Source organism: Gymnodraco acuticeps, unplaced genomic scaffold (genome assembly GCF_902827175.1).
Source record: "Gymnodraco acuticeps unplaced genomic scaffold, fGymAcu1.1, whole genome shotgun sequence".
Taxonomy (NCBI): Eukaryota; Metazoa; Chordata; class Actinopteri; order Perciformes; family Bathydraconidae; genus Gymnodraco; species Gymnodraco acuticeps.
The window spans coordinates 2,590,841-2,611,420 of record NW_022991180.1 but is presented as its reverse complement, the minus strand read 5'-3'; the positions used below and the strand labels follow the sequence as shown (position 1 = coordinate 2,611,420).

Below are 20,580 nucleotides of genomic sequence, written 5' to 3'. Positions count from 1 at the left end.
GGAGATACATGTCTTTGTCTGATCGAGTCCAATATAAAATAATGAACAAATACACATAAAGTACAAGAAAGCCTACAAAACAGATAGCATCTATAATACAAGGTAAAGCACAACAAATGGTGGAGTGAATAAAAGTGGTTTATATTGCATTATTATTATTATTATTATTATTATTATTATTATTATTATTATTATCAGCAGTAGTACAGCATAGGCCTAGTATATTTTTTATGTTTGATGATTTATCTATTTATTAGGATTGTTTTGTCTTTGTCTAACAGCATGTCCATCTTCCTGTAGGTCTGCACTGTTCTTGTCACAGTGTGTGAGGGGGTTATACTGAGAGCCACTTGACAACAGAGTGAAATTCTTTGTGTAGGCTACCTCAATAGAAGGCCAAAATAGCTTTAGTAGTAGGGGTAGTAGTTATATTTTCACTTTGAAATTGATTTCTTTTTCACATGGCTGGTGTGTGCATTCGTGTGTGTGGTGTATTTGTGTGTATATGTTTGTCATTTTATAAAGTCCGATATTCCCATAATTTCCCTGAAGGCGCGCTCTCCTCACACATTCCTATAGTAGCTCCTCCCTCCTCCCCCCTACTGCTGCTGCGGTCACGTGTCCTGTAATCCACCAATCAGAGGGCCCACAGGCAGCAGTGTGAGCAGCAACATCAGCGTCCTCCTGATCCTCCGCACAGCAATGCTGGGTCCGACTTCGTCTGGTGACAACTGCGGTGGGGGGGTTGTTTTGATAAAAGTTGATGGATTTTCCTAATCAAGTTTGTATTACCACATTCTTGCGTTGAAGTCCAGGATGTTTTTGGTTCTTTCTAGGTGTTCAACCGTTGGTCTTTCTTCAAGTCGCCGAAGGACAAACAGACGAACGTTGGAATAACCGATCTTAAAACTTTTTTCAACTGCCTAACTAGTCAGTGGACTGACCTATGCTAAGCTAACCCGCCAGCAAAAGCAGCTCAAAAACGTGGTAAAAGTCCTCAAACGAGCAAGATAACTTTATATTTCGGGATTCGTTGACTAAATGAGATTTGCTGGTGACTTTGAGAGAGAAACCTGCCTCTCGGAGCCTCGCTTTCGCCGGTCTGAGTGGACGGTGCAGGTGCACCTCTTGCGGCACCTGCGGTAACGTTAGCTCCATCGGTACTGAGCTAGCATTAGCTTGTTAGCATTCAGAAGAAGCAGAGACTATGCTGTGGACCAGTTTATCTCTCATTGCATAGATTATTTGAGATTTAAGTTACAAACGTTAGTTACAAACGTTATACTGCTGTTTCAACCCTTTAAGTGCTGACAATAGCTGAAACATATTTCGGCTAACCAGCAAACTCGCTAGCAAGTTATTGACCCTCATACTTTTTTACCGGAGTGGCGACGTGGATAAGGGTTGTGGACGCTCTATCCCACAGGACTTTGGACACGGTTTGATCCTCTCTGCAGGTAATGCCCCTCTGTTCTCATCAGCTAGTCTCATAGATGTGACAGCATGAGGATTTCAAAAAGTTACATTTGACCGTTTTAAAGTTTTGCTCTAAAAGCTCTGCACCCTATGGTGCCGCTACGGCCACCGAGAAATGGATGTCTCGCAGGCCGCTTTCCCAGACGGTGAAGGGCGGCCCGGCGGCGGTGAGACAGGGGAACATGCCTGGACAGACTGCCCCACAGCCCGGGCGTGGGCTCACTCTGCTCCGCTGTGCCCGACCCGCTCCCTATGGACGGCCGCGTATGACTACGAGGCAAGCGGTGAGGACGAGCTCAGCCTCAGGCGAGGGGACGTGGTGGAGGTGCTGTCCAAAGACGCAGCGATCTCCGGGGACGAGGGCTGGTGGACGGGTAAAATCAACCACCGTGTTGGGATTTTCCCCTCAAACTATGTCACCTACCAGCCGGCTATTTACCGTATACCTACTACGAGTGGGTCTGTGGGGACACGAGAAGTCCCAAGCGCACCCATCAATATCCCCTTCAGTGAACTGGTACTAGAGGAGATCATCGGCGTGGGTGGATTTGGCAAAGTTTACCGGGGCACATGGAAAGATCAGGAGGTCGCAGTGAAAGCGGCTCGGCAAGACCCTGATGAGGACATAGCAGCCACCGCGGGCGGTGTTAAACAAGAAGGGAAACTTTTCTCCATGCTGCAACACCCCAACATTATTAAACTGGAAGGAGTGTGTTTGGAGGAGCCTAACCTGTGCCTGGTCATGGAGTATGCCCGAGGCGGGACACTGAACCGGGCGTTGACCGGAAGGCGAATCCCTCCACACATCCTGGTTAACTGGGCCGTACAGATTGCACGCGGGATGCTCTACCTACACGAGGAGGCCGTGGTACCCATCATCCACCGTGACCTGAAGTCTTGCAACAGTAAGCCAAGATTAAAGTGTGCTTGATCGTTTGTGACATCAATCATGATGAATAACCTATTTACTTATAGAAGAAAGCCCTCATTGGGGGAATCCACCTGTTGTACATGGATCCCTTCCTATTTAAGGCATACTATAACTATTAATAGTTTGCTTGAGTTTCCTTTAGTGTTAGGTAACTATAGCAATTACTTTTTAGAAAAACTCTACATGTCAACCTGTCACAGATAGGATTGTTTAATATCATACTAATGACTTGGGGCATTTGGAAATATTTACCTCATGCTCTTATGTTATTAGAAAACATATTTCTGCTGAAATTCACATATTTCACAACACTGCTGTTGCAGCACTGCCCTTTACTCAGGATGGATTTAAGAGGTGTAAAAGGTCTGTGTGGGTGGTGGGGGATACCATCAAGAGGATGTGAAATAAAGAGTTTGCTCAGCTGGGATGCCCCCCAGCTCCCTGCATTCAACCTCTCCTCCTTTAAAACACACACTCACACACACACATCTTCCCAGCCCCCTCTCAAATCCAAGCTGAAATGTTGTTCAAATAAAGTCAGTGATTTACCAAACACATAGTCAGACACACTCAGTCCACACTATCAGGCCATGTGCTTGACCAACCAGAGCTAATACCAGAGGTCATAGGGTAAAAAAAAGTCAGGCAGACAAACTATCCACGTTTAATTAGAGAAAACCCTTCACTCCAGGAGTGTATGCCAGGCATAGTTTCACAATTAATGAAAGTGTTTATAATTAGAGAATGATAAATTAGATTGAGACTCTTGAGGTTTGTCTCCCTTTTGAATAGTCATGTTGTAAGAACTCGGTTCTGTGCTTGTTCCTTCATGGACTGTTCAGTGACAACACGCTAGCACACTTTAGTTTCCCAGGACTGAATAATGAATGGGTAGGACTCAATGAGAAAAAAGAGTCTGAGTCATATACCCACTGACACAGGCTACCCACTTCAACTCAGGTGTGAAATATGACTCCAAAGACTATTTCTCCCTTTGTGATCAGGGACTTATCAACCTGGGGCCATGTGGGGAACCACCCTGCTGTCTGTTGATCTCTAGCTTTGAGTGCCGATGTGTGAATGTAGAGATAAAACAAGTGAAATGTGCACCAACCTTAATCACCATCAAGAGATTTGGATTGGATTTGAAAAAGAAAACAAAATCCTACCACTGCTTCAATAGACGATCCTGTTTTGATCGCCCACTTCGTACACACATATCCCCACTGATTACATGTGCTGCAACATGTCCTGAACACATGGCTATCTTCTCAGTTAATAAACAGCAGGGATAGTGAATGCAGTGTTTACAGTCTGGTTATATTCACAGTTAAAGTAAGTAAATTCTGATAGATCTAACAAATAACGCCTTCCAAACCCTAATATAAATAATTAGGAATATATTTGGAATACAGTGAGATTTAAACTGATTAACTCTCTGAAATGAAACTTAAACATAATTGTATTACTTTAAAATAATACATATGATGCCCATGTAATGAACAGTGCAGAGGAGCCCAACCCTATAGTCTTATTTAAGATGGCAGATTTGTGTTAATTACAGTCTACAGCAGATGGAGAGAAAGGATTTAATTACCATTTAGACTGTTAAAGCTAATCGGATGTTTGGTGAACATACACAAACAAACTCCCCCGAGCAGGCACAGTGCTGCCTGCGAACACAAGTCAGCGTGTTTGTCCTGCCACTTCACTGTGACATAGAGACGGCATAAGCTTTAGGTAAAGAGGGAAACCTTAAAATAAAGCTTAGGAGAGACCATTGTGCTCAGCTTATTGCATTTCTGTGCAGTTTTAAGTCAAACTTGGGAACTCAACAATGTACCTTAAGTTTGTAGGCTTGTTGAATACATATTCGTGTTTACGAGTTCATTCTTGTCTTTACTGCACCCGTCCCCACTGCTGTGCTGTTAACCACAGAATTAGACCAACAAAGCTCAATTCTACCAACATTGTTCCTAGTTGCAGGTTGTAGCTCGTCCCAGGGTCAGAAGTCTGAGTTTCTGTAGTCAATATACGCTCTCAGATAAATAAAGAAAGAATGAAAGAAGCTGTATGTGTTTGCTTTGAATCAGGGCAGTGAGTTCACAAAAGACTCTCCTACACACAAACACACACAAATGGCACCCTGTGGTGTGCTGGGTTGTTTCCCTGTAAAAACCTAGAATAATGCAGCTTAGAGAAGTTGTTGCATCTGCTGGTTAGCGCCTGTTGTCTGTTTGTCTTGGCATTGTGTGTGCGTCAGTCTAAAAAGATAAACGGACTGAGAATTATCTACGCAGGCGGTAAAAAGAAAAATTATACAAGTGCTTGTTTATCAGCAATCTGTCACTTTTCAATATTTAATGAGTATGTCTTTTCTATTTTGGTATAAAGTTGTTTCTCTGTGTTTTTCCTTAACCAGCCTACAGACAGGTACATACACACATCTTCTGCACCTTCACTCAACCACTCGGCCTGCCATTTATCAACTTGCAGTGTACACATGCTCCACACAGTAAAAACATACAGCTATTTGATCAGTGATTAGCCTGTAAAGTAATATGTTGGAAGTCAGCAAGATTTGTCCAATCTCTTTTGTGTTTTTCAACCTAATCTGTAAAATCCCGGCCTGCAGGGAGGAATGTTGCTAATGAGGGATAAAAGCTTAACATACGTTTGCACAATGGACTGGTCAAGCAGCGGTTGCTAGGCTACTGTGGCCAGAAGAATGGCTAGGACTCGGAGGGTCTCAAAGCCCTCGTTTTGTTTTGTTCCGTTCATATTTAATCTCCCAGAGAGCAGCGGTACTCTTTTATCGCCACAAACTGAGGGGGTTTCCTTCTTACTTAGTTATTTTCTCCTTACTTACCTTTCTCCTGTTGTTCCTTTATGCCCCTCTTGCTCCTTGTTATTTTTCATGTCTACTTTTTGGCCAATGCAATTTTTAAACTTTAAATGGTTGCACACTAACTTAAAAAAAAATATATGAATGAAATGAACTAAACAAGTTAAACCCAACATGGAATTGATCCTGCTAAAACGTATTGTTGTAGCTGCAACCTGATATAGCAAATTCCTGTGTGCCGTAGAGCTCAATTGTCAACCAAAAATGTTTTCTAATATTGTTGTACGGGTATATTATCATATGAATTCATTAAAAGAAGTATTAGTAATGTAGTTTGTTTTTTAAATGTTGCCAACATGGCTCCATGTATGTCAGATGTCACAGTGCATGCTCAAAGTTGTGGATCCATGTGTTCAACTTTTTGCTATTTTGACCATAGACTGCGATTTTTACAAGCTTCGAGAAATAAACTATGATAATTCGTAAAATAACTTGTCCCCTAAATACAATAGCATGTCAGCAGAGATGTATGGACACAAAACATTACATATACATTCTGAAAACAGCCTTTAAAGGAATTTGTTTTGTTATCCTAGTCATATTCATTACATCTTTCCATTGATCCTTCCTTCTTTGCAATCTTACAACTTTGATTCAAACACTCCCCCTAAGAGCAGTAGATAAGAGAAGAAATCTCCCTGAAACCTGACCCACATCGACTTTGGAGTTTCACATCTTTTTGCGAGCGATAGTATGTCAGGAATGTGTGCCAAGCGCTATTGAATCGTACGGCGTTCAGTTTGGAGCGTGTGCAGCAGCATTCTCCCATCAATCTTAGCTATTGTTAGACTTCATCACGCTGCATCGGTGTTCCCCTCCCTCTTCCCAGGGCCTTTATTTACTCAGCCATCACTCTGTAGATTTGTATAGCAGAAGTCGTAGAAGCACCGAACACTTTTTTTTTGTTTTGTCAATGCACTAAAATTAATACAGATTCCATTAATATATGAAGCACATTCAAATCTAATTAAGACACACATTTTGCCCAAATTAAGAGAATAGACAGACACTTACTATCGGTTAATAGCAGTGCTAGCTTATTTTCATGCATCCTTCATTTCATTCAGCCTGTTCCCCTACTGCTGCACCGTTATGTATTAATATACTGAAGTGTTATATATTGGTGTTTCCCTGTTGGGGAAACCCTGTTTTTTATTACTGGGTCATCTTCCTCCTGTTATTTCTCCGTTGTCTTGTTCTACGTCTGTAATAAGTTGAATTTAAGAGGAAGCATTACCAAAGCTTGACTAGGTGTTGCAGGGCAACTTTTCTCAGGCTTCCCACAATTACCCCTGGTGACACACAGACAGTTACTGCCTGTCTTTTCTCTGACCAGAGAATGGGCAGAGGGGAGAGAGGAGGAGTGGAGATGCTTTCACTCTGTTTTTTATGACCTCTCCCTGACTGCACCTATTGTTGCAGGGCAGGGTGAAAAGGAAAAGGGCCCACAGCTGAGAATAGCTGCCTTCTAAACCAACCAATCCCCTCCGTAGCCCTCTAGCACATTGATAGATGCTTACAACAGCAAAAGGTACTGGTTGTACACCTTTTAACATTTGTCATGTTTTCATTTGCTTAGTTATGGGTCAAGCTTAAACTAGCAGGGGAAGAGGCCAGACAAAGAGCAAGTGGCCCAGAGAGACGTGACCATGATAGATGGATTTAGCCAGCCATTAGCTCTGATCCTTTCCCATCAACCAGAATGCCTGGGGGCGCTCTCATTTCAGCCGGGAGAGACGGACCAGTCGGGGAATGTTTTGCAGCCTTGTTTCTGCTTACTACAGGAAGCCCTCTTACTCTCATGCTCAGTCTGTTGGCACAGTTACCAAAATACTGCCACGTCAAGTTAGGAGGAATCACTCAGGATTTCTGCCACAGAAATGCCACAAAATGTTATGCTGAATGTATGCTTTGAATTGAAATGAGTAATAGATTAGTATACCACTTTAAAGTATGTTTTTAAAGTTATATCATAGGAGCATTGTTCACAGAGCTCTGCCTGTTGCTAAAGATACAAGTAGTTTAACAATTGTAACTAGCGTTTTGGTTGTTTTTAATTCATTCCTCAGTACACAAGACTTGCTTTTCTTAGCTGTGCCTATTTGATATATGTATCATGCAGTATGCAGCTGACTTAGCTGACTTCTTTTATAAAGGGAAATTACTTACTTAAGAGATGTATTGTCTTCTGATTGGGTAACTGACTGCAAATGTGCAAATATCTTCCAAAACCTCTTTTTTTTTTTTTTTAAATGCTCTTAACTTTAATTTATAATGTATGGTTAGTGGGATTCTAACTGCCGCAGAGTTGCAGGGCGTTAACATGTAGGTACTTTTAGTTTGTTAAAGATAAAATAAATGGCCATGTTTGCCCAAAAAGAGTATTGTTTTACTGTTTTACCTCGAGGGGTAGAAAGCAATGGGAAGAAGCGTGGGATCTGCTTTGAAGGCAGCAGCTCTGCCTCTGATCTTCCCACTGTTTCCCCATGAAGGATGGGACTGCCTGAAGATCCACTGTTGGAAAAGGGAATTAGATGGGGGCTGGACTGAGGGTGGGGTCTGCCTTCGAGGCATATCCATCTCAAGTTGCATTGAGCTGTAATTAGCTAAAAAAACCATTATCTTTTCAAAAGAATAAAAAAATACAGAGTGAGGAATAAGTACGGAAAATAACACAAGACATTTGTAAATGCAATTTACAATGGATAAAATGATCTTAAATCATACTGAAACTAAACAGGTATCAAAGAACACGTTTCACTTTTTCTGCTGGCAAACCTAATAATCTAACGGGGGTGTCAAACTCAATTTCATCGCGGGCCACATTAGAATTATGGTTGCACTCAAAGGGCCGGTTGTAACTTTAAGACTATATCAATATACATATATAAATATATAATATATATTAAATAATGTATTATATTATATTATTGGATCTTCATTGGATTATTATCAGTTCTGGTAATAACATCATAAATAACTACGTCTGAAAGCAGACGTCTAGGGCAAATAATTGAAAGCAAATATTCAACAATTACACTATTGTATATTATATTCTTTGCAAGCTCTTGCGGGCCGCATAAAATGAGGTCGCGGGCCGGTTTTGGCCCCCGGGCCTTGAGTTTGACACCCCTGATCTAACATAATCACAACGTGATTTAACGTTACATTTATTCCAGTAAACTTAATTTAAACCGACTTGCAAATCTGGATGAAAGAGATAATAAGCTTTTTCATCAATTGACAAGTTAGGTTACTTTAAAAAATACTCTATTTTACCAACAATTTTAAGACTTTTATTTCATCAGATTCAGAAATAATTTGTTCGTCCTACGTTGGTACCATTATGCATTTGCTATGACCTATGGCTATTTGCTTCCATGTAACAGTGAAAGTGTGCCGTTCATTCTCTCTTCAAACAGGCCTTGAATTCTCTATAGAAGCACAATAATACCAAAGACTGATTTTGTGCATTCGCTTAGCTCTGAGTTGCAGTCCTAGACACGGGTAAACAAGCATTGGCTATGTAGTGAAGATCTGTTATTAGCTTTGATGCTAACACTGCTAAGACTCTGGTAGCCAAACAAAACAGCTAGCTGGTTTTGTAGCATCACGTCAGCATGGAGTCAGGTAGAGAAGGTCTTTTATCATACATTTCTAGAGGGCTGACACGAAGTATCATGGCACTACAAAGAAAGTATTTGGCATGATATTCTATAGGCCAATCAACGCGGACGGGGTTACACCAAAACCACTGTTCTTCTAGGTTGTGTAACCAACCCATCATAAGTGATTCTAAACCTACAGAGCCTGCTGGGAGGAATCTATGGAATCACTGAGAGAGGACTTGACAACAGGAAGTAGAAGTATATCATTGGTGTTGTGAAACCTGTTTGTAATGGAATTCCTATTGTTGCAGCCTGGGTAGAGGATCCCCTCTGTGCCCTGGGCTAGTAATGGCACCAAAACCACTGCGATTAGTGGAGACCCATCGCAGTCAGACAGCTAACATACTGCCTGGAGTCATTTCACAATCTGAAACTGTCTTCAATGTGTCAACAACAACTTATTTTCACTAAGTTGGAATTGTCCATGCATGTGTTACTGTTTAAAGGTGGATGATGGTTGGTGCAAAATCTGAATCTGCTTTATTACAAAGGAGGGTGGATGTATACATATTTATAGTAGAAAAAAAGGAGCACTGATATACGTTCAGGGATGTATTTGGTGTCGTATTGAAAAGTTGGAAATCAGCACAAGTTTATTACTTTTCGTCACACACAAATATCCCTGTGGAGCCTGTTTCTAGGTCTCTATGCCAATTTCTCCCTCCTTACTACCCCTCCTACACCTTTTCAGTAGTCCTGTTCCAGTCTTGACCCATTGTTGTGTTATTAATGCAAGGAATCTTGTGTGGATTAAAGATCTGACTGTAGGTAAACCATACTGTACCAACTGGGTGACAGATGGCTAAATAAAGAAGTAGATGTATGGCTGTGATTGAGAATGTTAGAAAAGGTTTGTCTGTGCATATGCTTTGGCAGCTTTTAGTTTGGTACTGTTGTGGAGGAGGATGTCCAAGGTCAGTGATTGATAACAACAGCACATTCACAGACACACACTTCACTGCGCCTCTGTTAAAAGCTGTTAACAAATAGCCTTTAAACTGATACACTTGTTCAAGTATCCCTTGTGATACAGTATGATACTTGAATGCCTTTATTTATTCCAGTGCTTGCACTATGTATCTTTATCATTCCACCTCTTTTTTCCCATGGGAATATTACCAAGGGAGTGTATGTGTCAGCAAGCTTTGTTTTAATCCTAATTTAGTGCCTCTTGAGTCTCTCAAGTTGAAGTTTTTCTGCTAGCTTTGCACACAACACGAGATCCAATTGACCTGAAGTGTTAGGTCTGCGTGTAAATAATGAAATGAGACGGTTTGTAACGTAAGGAGATCTTGGCAGAGGAAAAAACAAATGTTGAAAATAATACCAAGAGGATCAACAAAATCCAAGAGTGTTGAGGCTGTGATGCACCACTTCATGGAAGGGATGTTTTTTTTTGTCAGAGATATAAAGGATATATGTGGCTGTTGTATCAGCACACAGAGAGAAGGTTTATTGTTATTGAAAAGAAACATTGGACATTGAAACAATATTTCTACTTCCCACTCTTCGCCTAGTCGTGGGTGGCACAAGTTCCTTTGTGTCTTGCTTTCTTCTGCTTTCTTCTTCTTTCTTCTTCTACATGGAAGCTTAATATTCACTCTTCCGTATTTCATCATGACATTGACTTATTAGTTAGACTGCTTTCTCTTCAATTCATTTTCCTTTTTGAGCATTTTCTTGAATTGACTGGCAAACTTTTTTGTTGTTGCTCCACATTGATTTCATGGACTGATGAAGGTCTGCTCATAAACCACCAATAGTTAGAGCAGGCAGCCCGTCATTGTTTATTTGAAGTGAATGTACTCGCAGGTTTCTTGCTGTTCTGAGTTTGTATCGTGATGTATTGTAAAAAATAAAATAAAATGGTATGCCGCTGGATAAAAGCATCAGTTAAATTAAATGTTATAATGATAAATGCTTTATCATGACTAAATGCAGTAATGTGTATCCAACCGAGTTAAAACTGGTCTAAAATCATATACAGCTGTTTACATGAGAACATAAAGGGGGTTTAGCACATAACAGGGACTCTTACATGATGTGGCTGTAATATTATTGCTGAATAAAACTTGACTGCACGTCAATGTGTGTAGCTTCGCTGTGACAAAGCTCAAAGGATAGTGTTACGGCAGCTCTGGAGGGCTCCGGCTGTCTTTAATGTGTTAAACAGTTTTAGGACCGGAGGACAGGTGCTTTGTGGCGCTGTCAACCTTCTGTTTCTACAGTAATAAACGACCTGCATACCTGTGTTGACCCTTTTCCAGATCCACTATCATCTCCTCACCTGCACAGCCATCTTTCTCTCCGTCCCCCCCTCTTTGTATCTCCTTTTCTCTTCACTTGTCTTTCTCCTTTCTCCTCTAACCCCCCTCACATGTGTCTCTTTCATCCCAATCCTGTCTTTCCATTTTTCCCTTCCTCATCACTCATCGCTTGTTATGCCTTCATCTATCTTTTTTTATCTTCCCTTTCTGCCTCATTCCCACTCCCAGTCTCTTCCATGGCCCCTCCCTAACGTACATCTCTCTCTTTTCAGTTTTATTATTTGAAACGATTGAGAATGACGACATCGGGAGGAAGACCTTGAAGATCACAGATTTCGGCCTTGCCAGGGAGTGGCACAGAACCACAAAAATGTCAGCTGCAGGCACGTACTCCTGGATGGCCCCCGAGGTCATCAAGTCATCACTCTTCTCCAAAGGCAGTGACGTCTGGAGGTATGAGAGAGCATACTGCAGAATAAAATACCTTCTGTTAGTCATTTGCCTGACATTATTACCAATTAATTTTGTTTAATAGCTCTCCCTCTCCTTTACTCACCTTCTCCTTCCTTTTTCTTCCTTTGTCTGTGCGTCATCCAGCTATGGAGTCTTGTTGTGGGAGCTGTTGACAGGGGAGGTGCCGTATCGCGGGATAGACGGCCTTGCTGTTGCCTACGGTGTGGCGGTCAATAAATTAACGCTACCAATCCCCTCCACCTGCCCAGAACCCTTCGCCAAGCTAATGGAAGGTAAATACGTTAGACAAAAGAATTTCAAATATATTTTGTTTATTGTTTTATTTGAATTTCACACTAGACCAACTGCATGAGGATTATAATGTATAGATAGGTTTGTATACGTTGAAAACAAAGTTCCATATTCATCAACAAATGTATTTTTCTCAGTACACAAGTCTATAGACAAAAACATTATCCCTTAATTAACCATATTACTATCAATAAAACATAAAATCGGCCTTGTCTTTAGTTATACTTGTAAAAACATTGGACAGCCATTAAACTAGCCTGTTTCTATTATTTATTGTTTATACATTAAGGTAGCTGTACACACAGGGCTCATTTACTCTCAATTCAATTATTTGACTAGTTTTTCATTAGTCAATATGTGTGGGATGTTGGGTCAAATGTTTCCTTTACAGATTTTGGGTAGACTTCTTATGCTTAGGCATATTCTTAGTCAATAACTGTCAGAGCTTGCCTCCAGGTCTATTTGGGAATATCCCATTACTGAAACAATACATATATATGTGTCAATCTCTTCATTGCATTGTTTGTGTCCAGAATGCTGGGACCAAGACCCCCACGTGCGTCCCTCCTTCTCCTGCATCCTGGAGCAGCTGTCGGCCATCGAGGAGGCGGTGATGGCCACCATGCCGCAGGACTCCTTCCACAGCATGCAGGACGACTGGCGGGTGGAGATCCAGGAGATGTTTGATGAGCTCAGGACCAAAGAGAAGGTAGACATTACACCATAGAAACCTATCCTTATTGTACTTTCTCTACATGTTGAACGATCCATCATAACCATTTAGTCTAACCATGCAGAGTTGCCTGGGACAGCTTTTAACGGACTAAACGCCTTAATTGGTTACTTTCAGTGGAAAAGCTAATCGCCATTTATAAAAACAAGTCATTAATGCCAAGGTGCTTTGGCGTACTTCCCCTTGTTAAAACCTTAATCTGCTTCCTGTTTAAATCCCCCCTCGCTGGATTAAAGAGGGGGGGGTTAATTAGTGTTTGTAGAAAACAGCAGGATCAGCACACAGAGCTGGATCAACGCATGGTCAGCTGAATGACACAGATACGGAAAACTCTACAGGTGTTTTTTTTTGTTTTAAAATAATTACTTTGTGCCGTATATTTAATCAATCAATCAATGTTTATTTATATAGCCCAATATCACAAATGTTACATTTGTCTCAGTGGACTTCACAGTTTGTACAGAATATCAGTATGACAATACGACACCCTCTGTCCTTAGACCCTCACATCGTACAAGGAAAAACTTCCGGAGAAAACCCACAGTTTAAAGGGAAAAATGGGAGAAACCTCTAATCTGGGAGAAACCTCTAAAATGGGAGAAACCTTTAATCATTTGTATTGTGTTTGCATTATAAATGTATGTATTCTACCTGATGCTAAACCACCGTTTTAACACTAACTTACACTTATTAAACTTAAAGGTCCCATGTCATGGCCATTTCTACTGATCATAATTCCATTGTTGAGGTCTACTAGAATAGATTTAAATTGTGCAATGTTCCAAAATCACATTGGTTTCTCATACAGCATCTCTGTATGTGTATTCACTCTGTCCTAAACGGCTTGTTGGAGCTCCTGCCCCCCCCCTCCCTATGAGCCCAGTGGCCGTCTGCGAGACAACGAGACATAGCGAAACCATCCCGAACACACACACACACACACACACACACACACACACACACACACACACACACACACACCCGCAGCCTGGCTGGGAGTTTGTGTGTGTGCTCACACACCGGCTCACAGCCTCGCCTCGTCCCGCCGTCTCAGGGAGGAGAAATCGGCAGAGCTGCAGCTGAGAAAAGTGTGTGTGTGTGTGTGTGTGTGTGTGTGTGTGTGTGTGTGTGTGTGTGTGTGTGTGTGTGTGTGTGTGTGTGTGTGTGTGTGTGTGTGTGTGTGTGTGTGTGTGTGTGTGTGTGTGTGTGTGTGTGTGTGTGTGTGTGTGTGTGTGTGTGTGTGAGGAAGTCCGCGTGTGAGGAAGTCCGCGGTCCACGGATTTAACGTAACGGCTCCACGGAGGGGTCGTCGTTACGTCACTTGGTTCCCAGAAGAACATTTAAAAAAAAAAGACAATCTCCAATGAGGCGTTCTGGGGCAGCATAGACAGGTATTTTCTGTGTTAGAGTTTACTCGCTACAGGGTGTACTTTGAGGGTTTGTGACTCTGCAGACCGTTTACATGCATAAAAACCTTCATAACACACAAGGGGACGGGTAATAGCCAGAAAAGCATGACATGGGACCTTTAACACTGATATAGTTATATGCCTCACAATGACATAAAAACCTTAAATAGTTTGCCCGCTTTTTAATGATTTCCAAAAATTAACGAAATAAATAGCTTTAGGCCTAATCTAACATCTTCCCATTGCAAGTTCCATAATATGTCATGTAGTTGTATCCACTAAATCAGCACATTTCTTGTAAATGTTACACGGTAATCTGTTTTCTAGGTGGGTGGCTGAAGTGGCTTCACTGTAAAGCTGCTTTATGGAAGTCATCCAGTAAGGATTATTATAACTCAGCTGAAAGCAATTCAAAGGAAAATGGAGGGAATGAAGAAAGAGTAAGCCATGGGAGGAGACGAGACTAGCTTTGTAACACGGCCTGAAACAGCAGGCAGTAATCTCCTGAAACCGACATGTTATCGAGGGAGTTATCGAGCAGTCAGCTAACACTCACACCCGTCTCACAGTCTGTCTGCAAGAGCTTTTCTCGTTTTGTGGGAATATTTGTAAACCTGAATATCCACGTGGCCATGTATGGACATTAGGAAAACTACTTTTTATTTGAAAATTTGACAAGTAACACACATCAAACATAAACATGACTAAGTACCTCACAGTTTAATAATAATCCAGATTGGGCTTTAAAATACTTTCTGGATCCATACGGTATTCCCTCTGTAAACAATGTCAATATTATTTAAAATAAATCAGCAAATCCACTGTAGTAGAACCAGACATAAAGTGTTTTTTTTTTGCGCATGAATTGTGTTTACACCTACATTACCCATCATGCAATGTGACTGCCTCTGTTTTAAAGACTCTAGCCATCTGTTGTAACCTGTAACAGGGCTCACTGGAGCTGAAGATAGTCTGTCTTTGTGTTCAGTTGTAGATAACATAAGCTGATGCCCATCGTCCTGAAACATAAACGACTGTTTCCCTGGGCCTGTCAGTGTGTCGGTGTACCCATGACAACAGAAGTCTGTGTGCCTCTCTCTCTAACCATATGTGTCTTAACACCTGGTTCCTCCAGGAGCTACGTTCCAGAGAAGAGGAGCTGACGAGGGCCGCCCTCCAGCAGAAGTCTCAGGAGGAGCTGCTGAAGAGACGGGAGCAGCAGCTGGCAGAGCGGGAGATCAACGTGCTGGAGAGAGAGCTCAACATCCTCATCTTCCAGCTCAACAAAGATAAGCCCAACGTGAAGAAGAGGAAAGGCAAATTCAAACGTTCCCGCCTCAAACTGAAGGATGGAAACCGCATCAGCCTGCCCTCAGGTGAGTGGATAGTTGTCTTGACCAGGTTTTATTCATTATTTTATTATTCCTTCATTTCCAGACATTAGGAGGAGGAGTACTTTTCCCAGGAATAGTTCCCGGAACTTTTATTTGCGCTGGGCTAATGCTAATGCTAATAATGCTAATGCCAGCAAATAAAATGGCGGCTTCACAAAAACGTTTCCGAGTTTTACGGGGCGTGGTTTGCAATCCGCCCAGCCAATCAGAAATTGGAAACTTTTCCTCCCCAGGAAAGTACCACCTCTCTAGCAGGGACTGAAAAGGGGTGGAAAGGTTCAATAAAAAAAGTTCTGGTTCCAGATCTTTTTGGTATGAACGCAAAATCTCAGGAACTATCGGAACTATTCCTGGGAAAAGTACTCCGGTGTAAAAGCGCCTATTGATACAAAGTTAGAGACCATCCCACTGTTTTGATAATTCCGGGGTGTTTTTTAATTATCCCAAATCCTTATAGTATGCAGTGTTTCCCACATAATTTGATTCTATTTGTGGGGGCACCGCACCGCACCCTCCCCGTCCCCACATGTGGTGCAACATTTGGATTGTGCAAGCATTTTACTAAGAGTGATGTGTGTAATCTATCAAATTATACCTATTCTGCGATTTTAATGACCATATGTGCTTGTGCATTTTGGTTTTCCAGACTTCCAGCATAAGATCACGGTGCAGGCGTCGCCCTCCATGGACAAGAGGCGCAGCCTTCACAGTGCCAGCACCTCTCCCCCCAGCAGTCCCACCCTCATCCCCCGCCTACGAGCCATTCAGCGTAAGTCTGTAGTTTACCTCAGTGTGAGGTCTGATCTTCTCCTTCACCTGGATTAAGTCAAATCAGTGATTTTATTAAACACATGTTAGTGTTCTTAATAAATCACATCAGCTCTCTGAGAGTGCCATGTGAACTGGGAAAATGGGAACCGTGTCACAATGGCTAGAGCCGTGTGAACAAAAGCTCCAGAGCCACAAGTTATCAGCCAGTTGTTTGAACAGTTGGATGATGTTGTTAGTCTCGCACCAACGCCCTTGCAATAACTGGAACAAATTCCTCTTGAGCATTAATGGTTGATGCTGGTCTTTGGACTGTATTTGTTATGATTAGCCACAATTCACAGACCTTCTTCTGTTTAACTAATCTTTACCTCATGTTGTGTTTCACAGCGCATTTTGAGGTAGGCTCCTAGTTTAGTTAAACATTGGATAGTTATTGTTGGCCTGTGACCTAAGAATGTCTTTGTCATAACTACACTGTAGCTATGTGCAAAGAACAATTAAAGCCTTGAATCCTTGAAGTTGGTCAGAGGTAACATGCATGTTTTCCTCCTCAGTGACGTCCCACATGCGAAAGGACAGTTTGTATGTTTACCAGCAGGAAGTTGATCTGACCAGCGAGCTCACAACTTCCTGCGGGCTCAGGAGGAAAGGCAAGCTATTGGCTAACCACATGCAGAGCGTGTGGCTAACAGCACCAAGCGCTGCATGTGATGCTCGGCTCACTGACAGTAATAGGGTTTGAGGCCTAACAGCTTTCACTGGGACTGTATGTGATGATTGACAAGGTTTCCCTGATGTGATCCTTTTAACAAAACGTTGGTGTTTTTGCTGCTGTTTAAAAATGTTCCACAGGTACTCTAATGATGAGGTTATTGCCACAGACTTGGGCCGTCAGCTTTCATATTTGTTCTTTAATCTTTTTATATTATTTGGTTGGAATAAAATAATTGGCCCTTTTTTTAAAACATACTGGTATGTACTGGCCCGAGTCTGTTGCCCGGAAATCTTTGGTGGACCATCTTTTCACTCACACTTTCACAATGACTAACCCACAGCTATAAAAAGCTTTTATAACAACAGCTTTTGGGGTTTTGGTGTCTTCAGCTTTTTGCTTTTAAATGTTCTTAAATTAATACACAACAAATCTGAATCTTCCCTGAATTAAACTCTGTTAATAAATAATTAAAAGAGTATATCAATCAAGTGTAGAATGGCATTAAATCCCTCCACTTTGAAGAGAGATTGGCGTATTCAGACTTTTTAACTTATCTTTGCAGTGAGATAGATCACAAACGGATTTCCTGCCAGGGCTGGGGTTTCTGATATCCTCCTTCAGTAGTTTTTCGTTTATGGTAACATTTATGGTCCTGTGTTTACAGTAACTCAAGATGAGAGCAACCGTACATGGGGCCGCAGCACCCCCTTCAGGCCGGAGGAGTTTGAGGATGTGAGAAAGGGAATCAAGAAGAAAGGAAGAACCTGGGGCCCCAGTTCAGTCCAGAGCAAAGAGAGGCCTGCTGCTGCTGAGAGGTACAGTGTACACACATTGTTGGCTCCTGACCCTAAACAGTATAACATCCTCATGTCTAAATGTTAAGATAGGAAGTGATACGTTTTGATATGTTTTTCTTTTACACAGAAATATACAATACAAGGTAACATTGTACCACAAGCAAGAGGCTACTACAAGTCAACATTTTCAAATGTTCATGTTTTCTTGTCCAAATTGTTTTCAGAGTGCGCCCTCTGTCAGACGGCAGTAACCCCTGGTCCACCAGCCTGGTCAAATCCCAGAAGTCTGTCCCCCTCGCCGCCCTGTTTACTGAACAAGGTCCGCTGGAAATCCATTGTGATGATGTGCATTTTAAAATGCCTCAAGTGAATAATAAATGTTGACTGAACATATTTAAAAATCTAAGTGTTTGTTTACTTTTAGTTTACTTTAAATTTTTTGTAATATTGTGTAATGTCCCTGAGGTTTATCAGACAAACACAATTCATTAATTTGATGTTCAGTGGCAGGGAACTCTATCTACTCTGCCATAAGATATTCCTAAATAGGGGAAAACACATATCCCAAGGATATTGATACGTACTGCATGTCTTTGAAACAAGGGGTTTTGAGAATATATCATATCATATATACTTTATAACTGATTTCCTCTTTCTGTGTCCAGCGGGCGGCGGTAAAGACGAGGCGTTCTCCCAGGATTCTCCTGACAGCTCCAAGCCAAAGCAGCTCAAGTTCCCCAACCAGGTGTACATTGATCTACCTATGTGGAGGGACGAGCAGCAGCCTCAGAGCCCCGCTGGGCATTGTGGGTCGGGGGATTCTGGGATCGGTACAGCAGGTCAGGGCGGCGCTCCAGACACCCCGGACGACCCGTACACCACCACCTCGTCCAGCTCCACCACCCCCCAGCTCACCCCCACCAACAGCCTGAAGCGGGCATCGACGCGCCGTAAGACCGACTCTGCGCTTTACGGCTGCGGCGCGCTGCTGGCTTCAGTGGTGCTCGGTTATGACATCAGAGAAGCTCTCAAGAACTCGGCTCCCGTGGAGGACTGCGAGCCCCAGCGCGAGGAGAAAGAGAAGAAGAAGAAGGAGGGGCTTTTTCAGCGGGCCACACGGTTCCGCCGCAGCACCTCGCCACCGAGCGGACGACCCCAGAAAAACGAGGCATCGTCAAACCCCACCGCCGCGCAGCCGGTCAATCTCATCTCCATGTCGGCCATTATGGAATGCAACTCCAACAAGTGTCTCGGCCAGCCACAGGAGGCGGCTGCGGTGAAGACCAGCCCGGGGAAGGTGGAGCCTGTGGCGGCCAATCATCACACAGAGACATCCGGACCCATCACAGCAGTTCCTACAGAAGGCCAGAATGACAGGACTGCAGCTAACACACAGACACCAGTGCAAACCAAAAGCCAGCCGACAGAGCAAAGCAACAACAACAACACAGGGCCACGTCTGCGCAGGAAGAAATACTCCACCAACCACAATAGTGAGTATCACAAAACATGGGGAAACGCAAGGGAAATAAGCATGTGTATATGGCCTTAAAATATAGAATGTATGCTCAAATGTATCTCCTCCTTCTGTTTCCAGCCACTCTGCCTCCTCCTTCCACGCAGAAGAAGCAGCAGAAAGAGAAGGAGGTTTCAGAGAAGCCCTCTAAAGGGGAGGCGTTCTCCAGACCCCGGCCGGTGTCCTTCAGGGCCAAACCCCATGCCTGGGCCCTGCTGCGGGGGCGCAACAAGAGCTACTCCCTGGGCCACTACTCCGGGGAGAAGGCGGCTAAAAACATAAGCGTGGTGCTGTCCTCCGACGTGGGGATGGGTTGCTCGCTGCTGGACATGGACACGGAGGGCCAGAAACGAGACTGCACGGTGCCGCTCTGCCGCATCCAGAGCTCCCCGGGGCGGCCCTCCGTCTTCGAGCTGGAGAAAGAGTTCCTCTCGTAGGAGCTGTATGAAATGATCTGCTGTGTTCATAGCTCATCCCATACAATCTAGAGAGGTTCAGAACGTTTAGACAGATTTTTGGCCTAAAACTCCTGGAGGGTTTAGTACCTGGCTGCCTTTTTTCTATGTTTTAAAAAGGGTTCTATCACTTAGGTTCTATCTATAGAGTGGCGAAGTCACGCCCATCTACTTCCGGTCCATGGGACCTTATTTCGGAAAAATAATGTATTGAAGTCAATGGAGAGAGAAAACGTATCTTTCGATCCCGTTTGAATTGTGCCATGAATTACACATATGATGTTTGTCAATCTTAAAAAAAAAATCCATGTCAAAAAAGTCACAGTTTGTCGTAAAACTGTTGAAATATAAGACTATGAAAAATACGCAACAAGAAAGACTACAAATCCCAGAGTCGCGTAAGTGATGTCACAATTGTTTTCCTCCACTAAGAGATAGCTAAGATCAGCGCCATATAGATATAATCTATCTATAAGGCGCTGGCTAAGATAAGATAACTTTAACAAGATGCCTGTGTGCTTAGTACCAGGTTGTTATCATACCAGCAATGGGTCTTGCTCGTTCTTTCGCTTCCCGTCTGATGAAAGGACCAGGAGTGGCTGGATCAAGTTAGCTACCTAGCTAGTAGCTAGCACGTTAGTTAGCATTACAGCCTTGTCATTTTTATTAGCCTTAATATGAAGTAACATTAAGTAACCCAAAATGTTAAACAGTAAGAGTAGTAGTCATATTTCGTGAATCCTTTGAAGAGTACTGTCACCGGTGTGATCATTCTATA

General features: G+C 42.6%; 1 protein-coding gene across 2 annotated transcripts; it reads left to right on the top strand.

Annotated features, from left to right (window-relative positions):
* The first annotated feature begins 665 nt into the window (after nucleotides 1-665).
* On the top strand, nucleotides 666-20,105 carry map3k21 (mitogen-activated protein kinase kinase kinase 21). Of its 2 annotated transcripts, XM_034238080.1 has the most exons (11): nucleotides 666-2,381; nucleotides 11,520-11,700; nucleotides 11,845-11,993; nucleotides 12,546-12,721; nucleotides 15,290-15,530; nucleotides 16,195-16,317; nucleotides 16,874-16,969; nucleotides 17,699-17,849; nucleotides 18,056-18,150; nucleotides 18,497-19,324; nucleotides 19,429-20,105. In XM_034238080.1, the coding sequence occupies exons 1-11, from the start codon at nucleotides 1,592-1,594 to the stop codon at nucleotides 19,782-19,784; spliced, it is 3,186 nt and encodes a 1,061-aa protein (XP_034093971.1). In that variant the 5' UTR covers nucleotides 666-1,591; the 3' UTR covers nucleotides 19,785-20,105. The 2 variants fall into 2 exon arrangements, with proteins under 2 accessions (XP_034093971.1, XP_034093973.1); XM_034238082.1 differs by lacking the exon at nucleotides 16,874-16,969 and having other exon boundaries at nucleotides 667-2,381; nucleotides 19,429-20,103.
* Nucleotides 20,106-20,580: the final 475 nt, after the last annotated feature.

Bases quoted from the DNA above. Each gene is read 5' to 3' on its own strand.
- map3k21 (XM_034238080.1), top strand. From the start codon at position 1,592: ATGGATGTCTCGCAGGCCGCTTTCCCAGACGGTGAAGGGCGGCCCGGC. The intron at 11,701-11,844 runs GTATGAGAGAGC...TGCGTCATCCAG, and splicing joins AAAGGCAGTGACGTCTGGAG to CTATGGAGTCTTGTTGTGGG. The intron at 12,722-15,289 runs GTAGACATTACA...TGGTTCCTCCAG, and splicing joins AGCTCAGGACCAAAGAGAAG to GAGCTACGTTCCAGAGAAGA.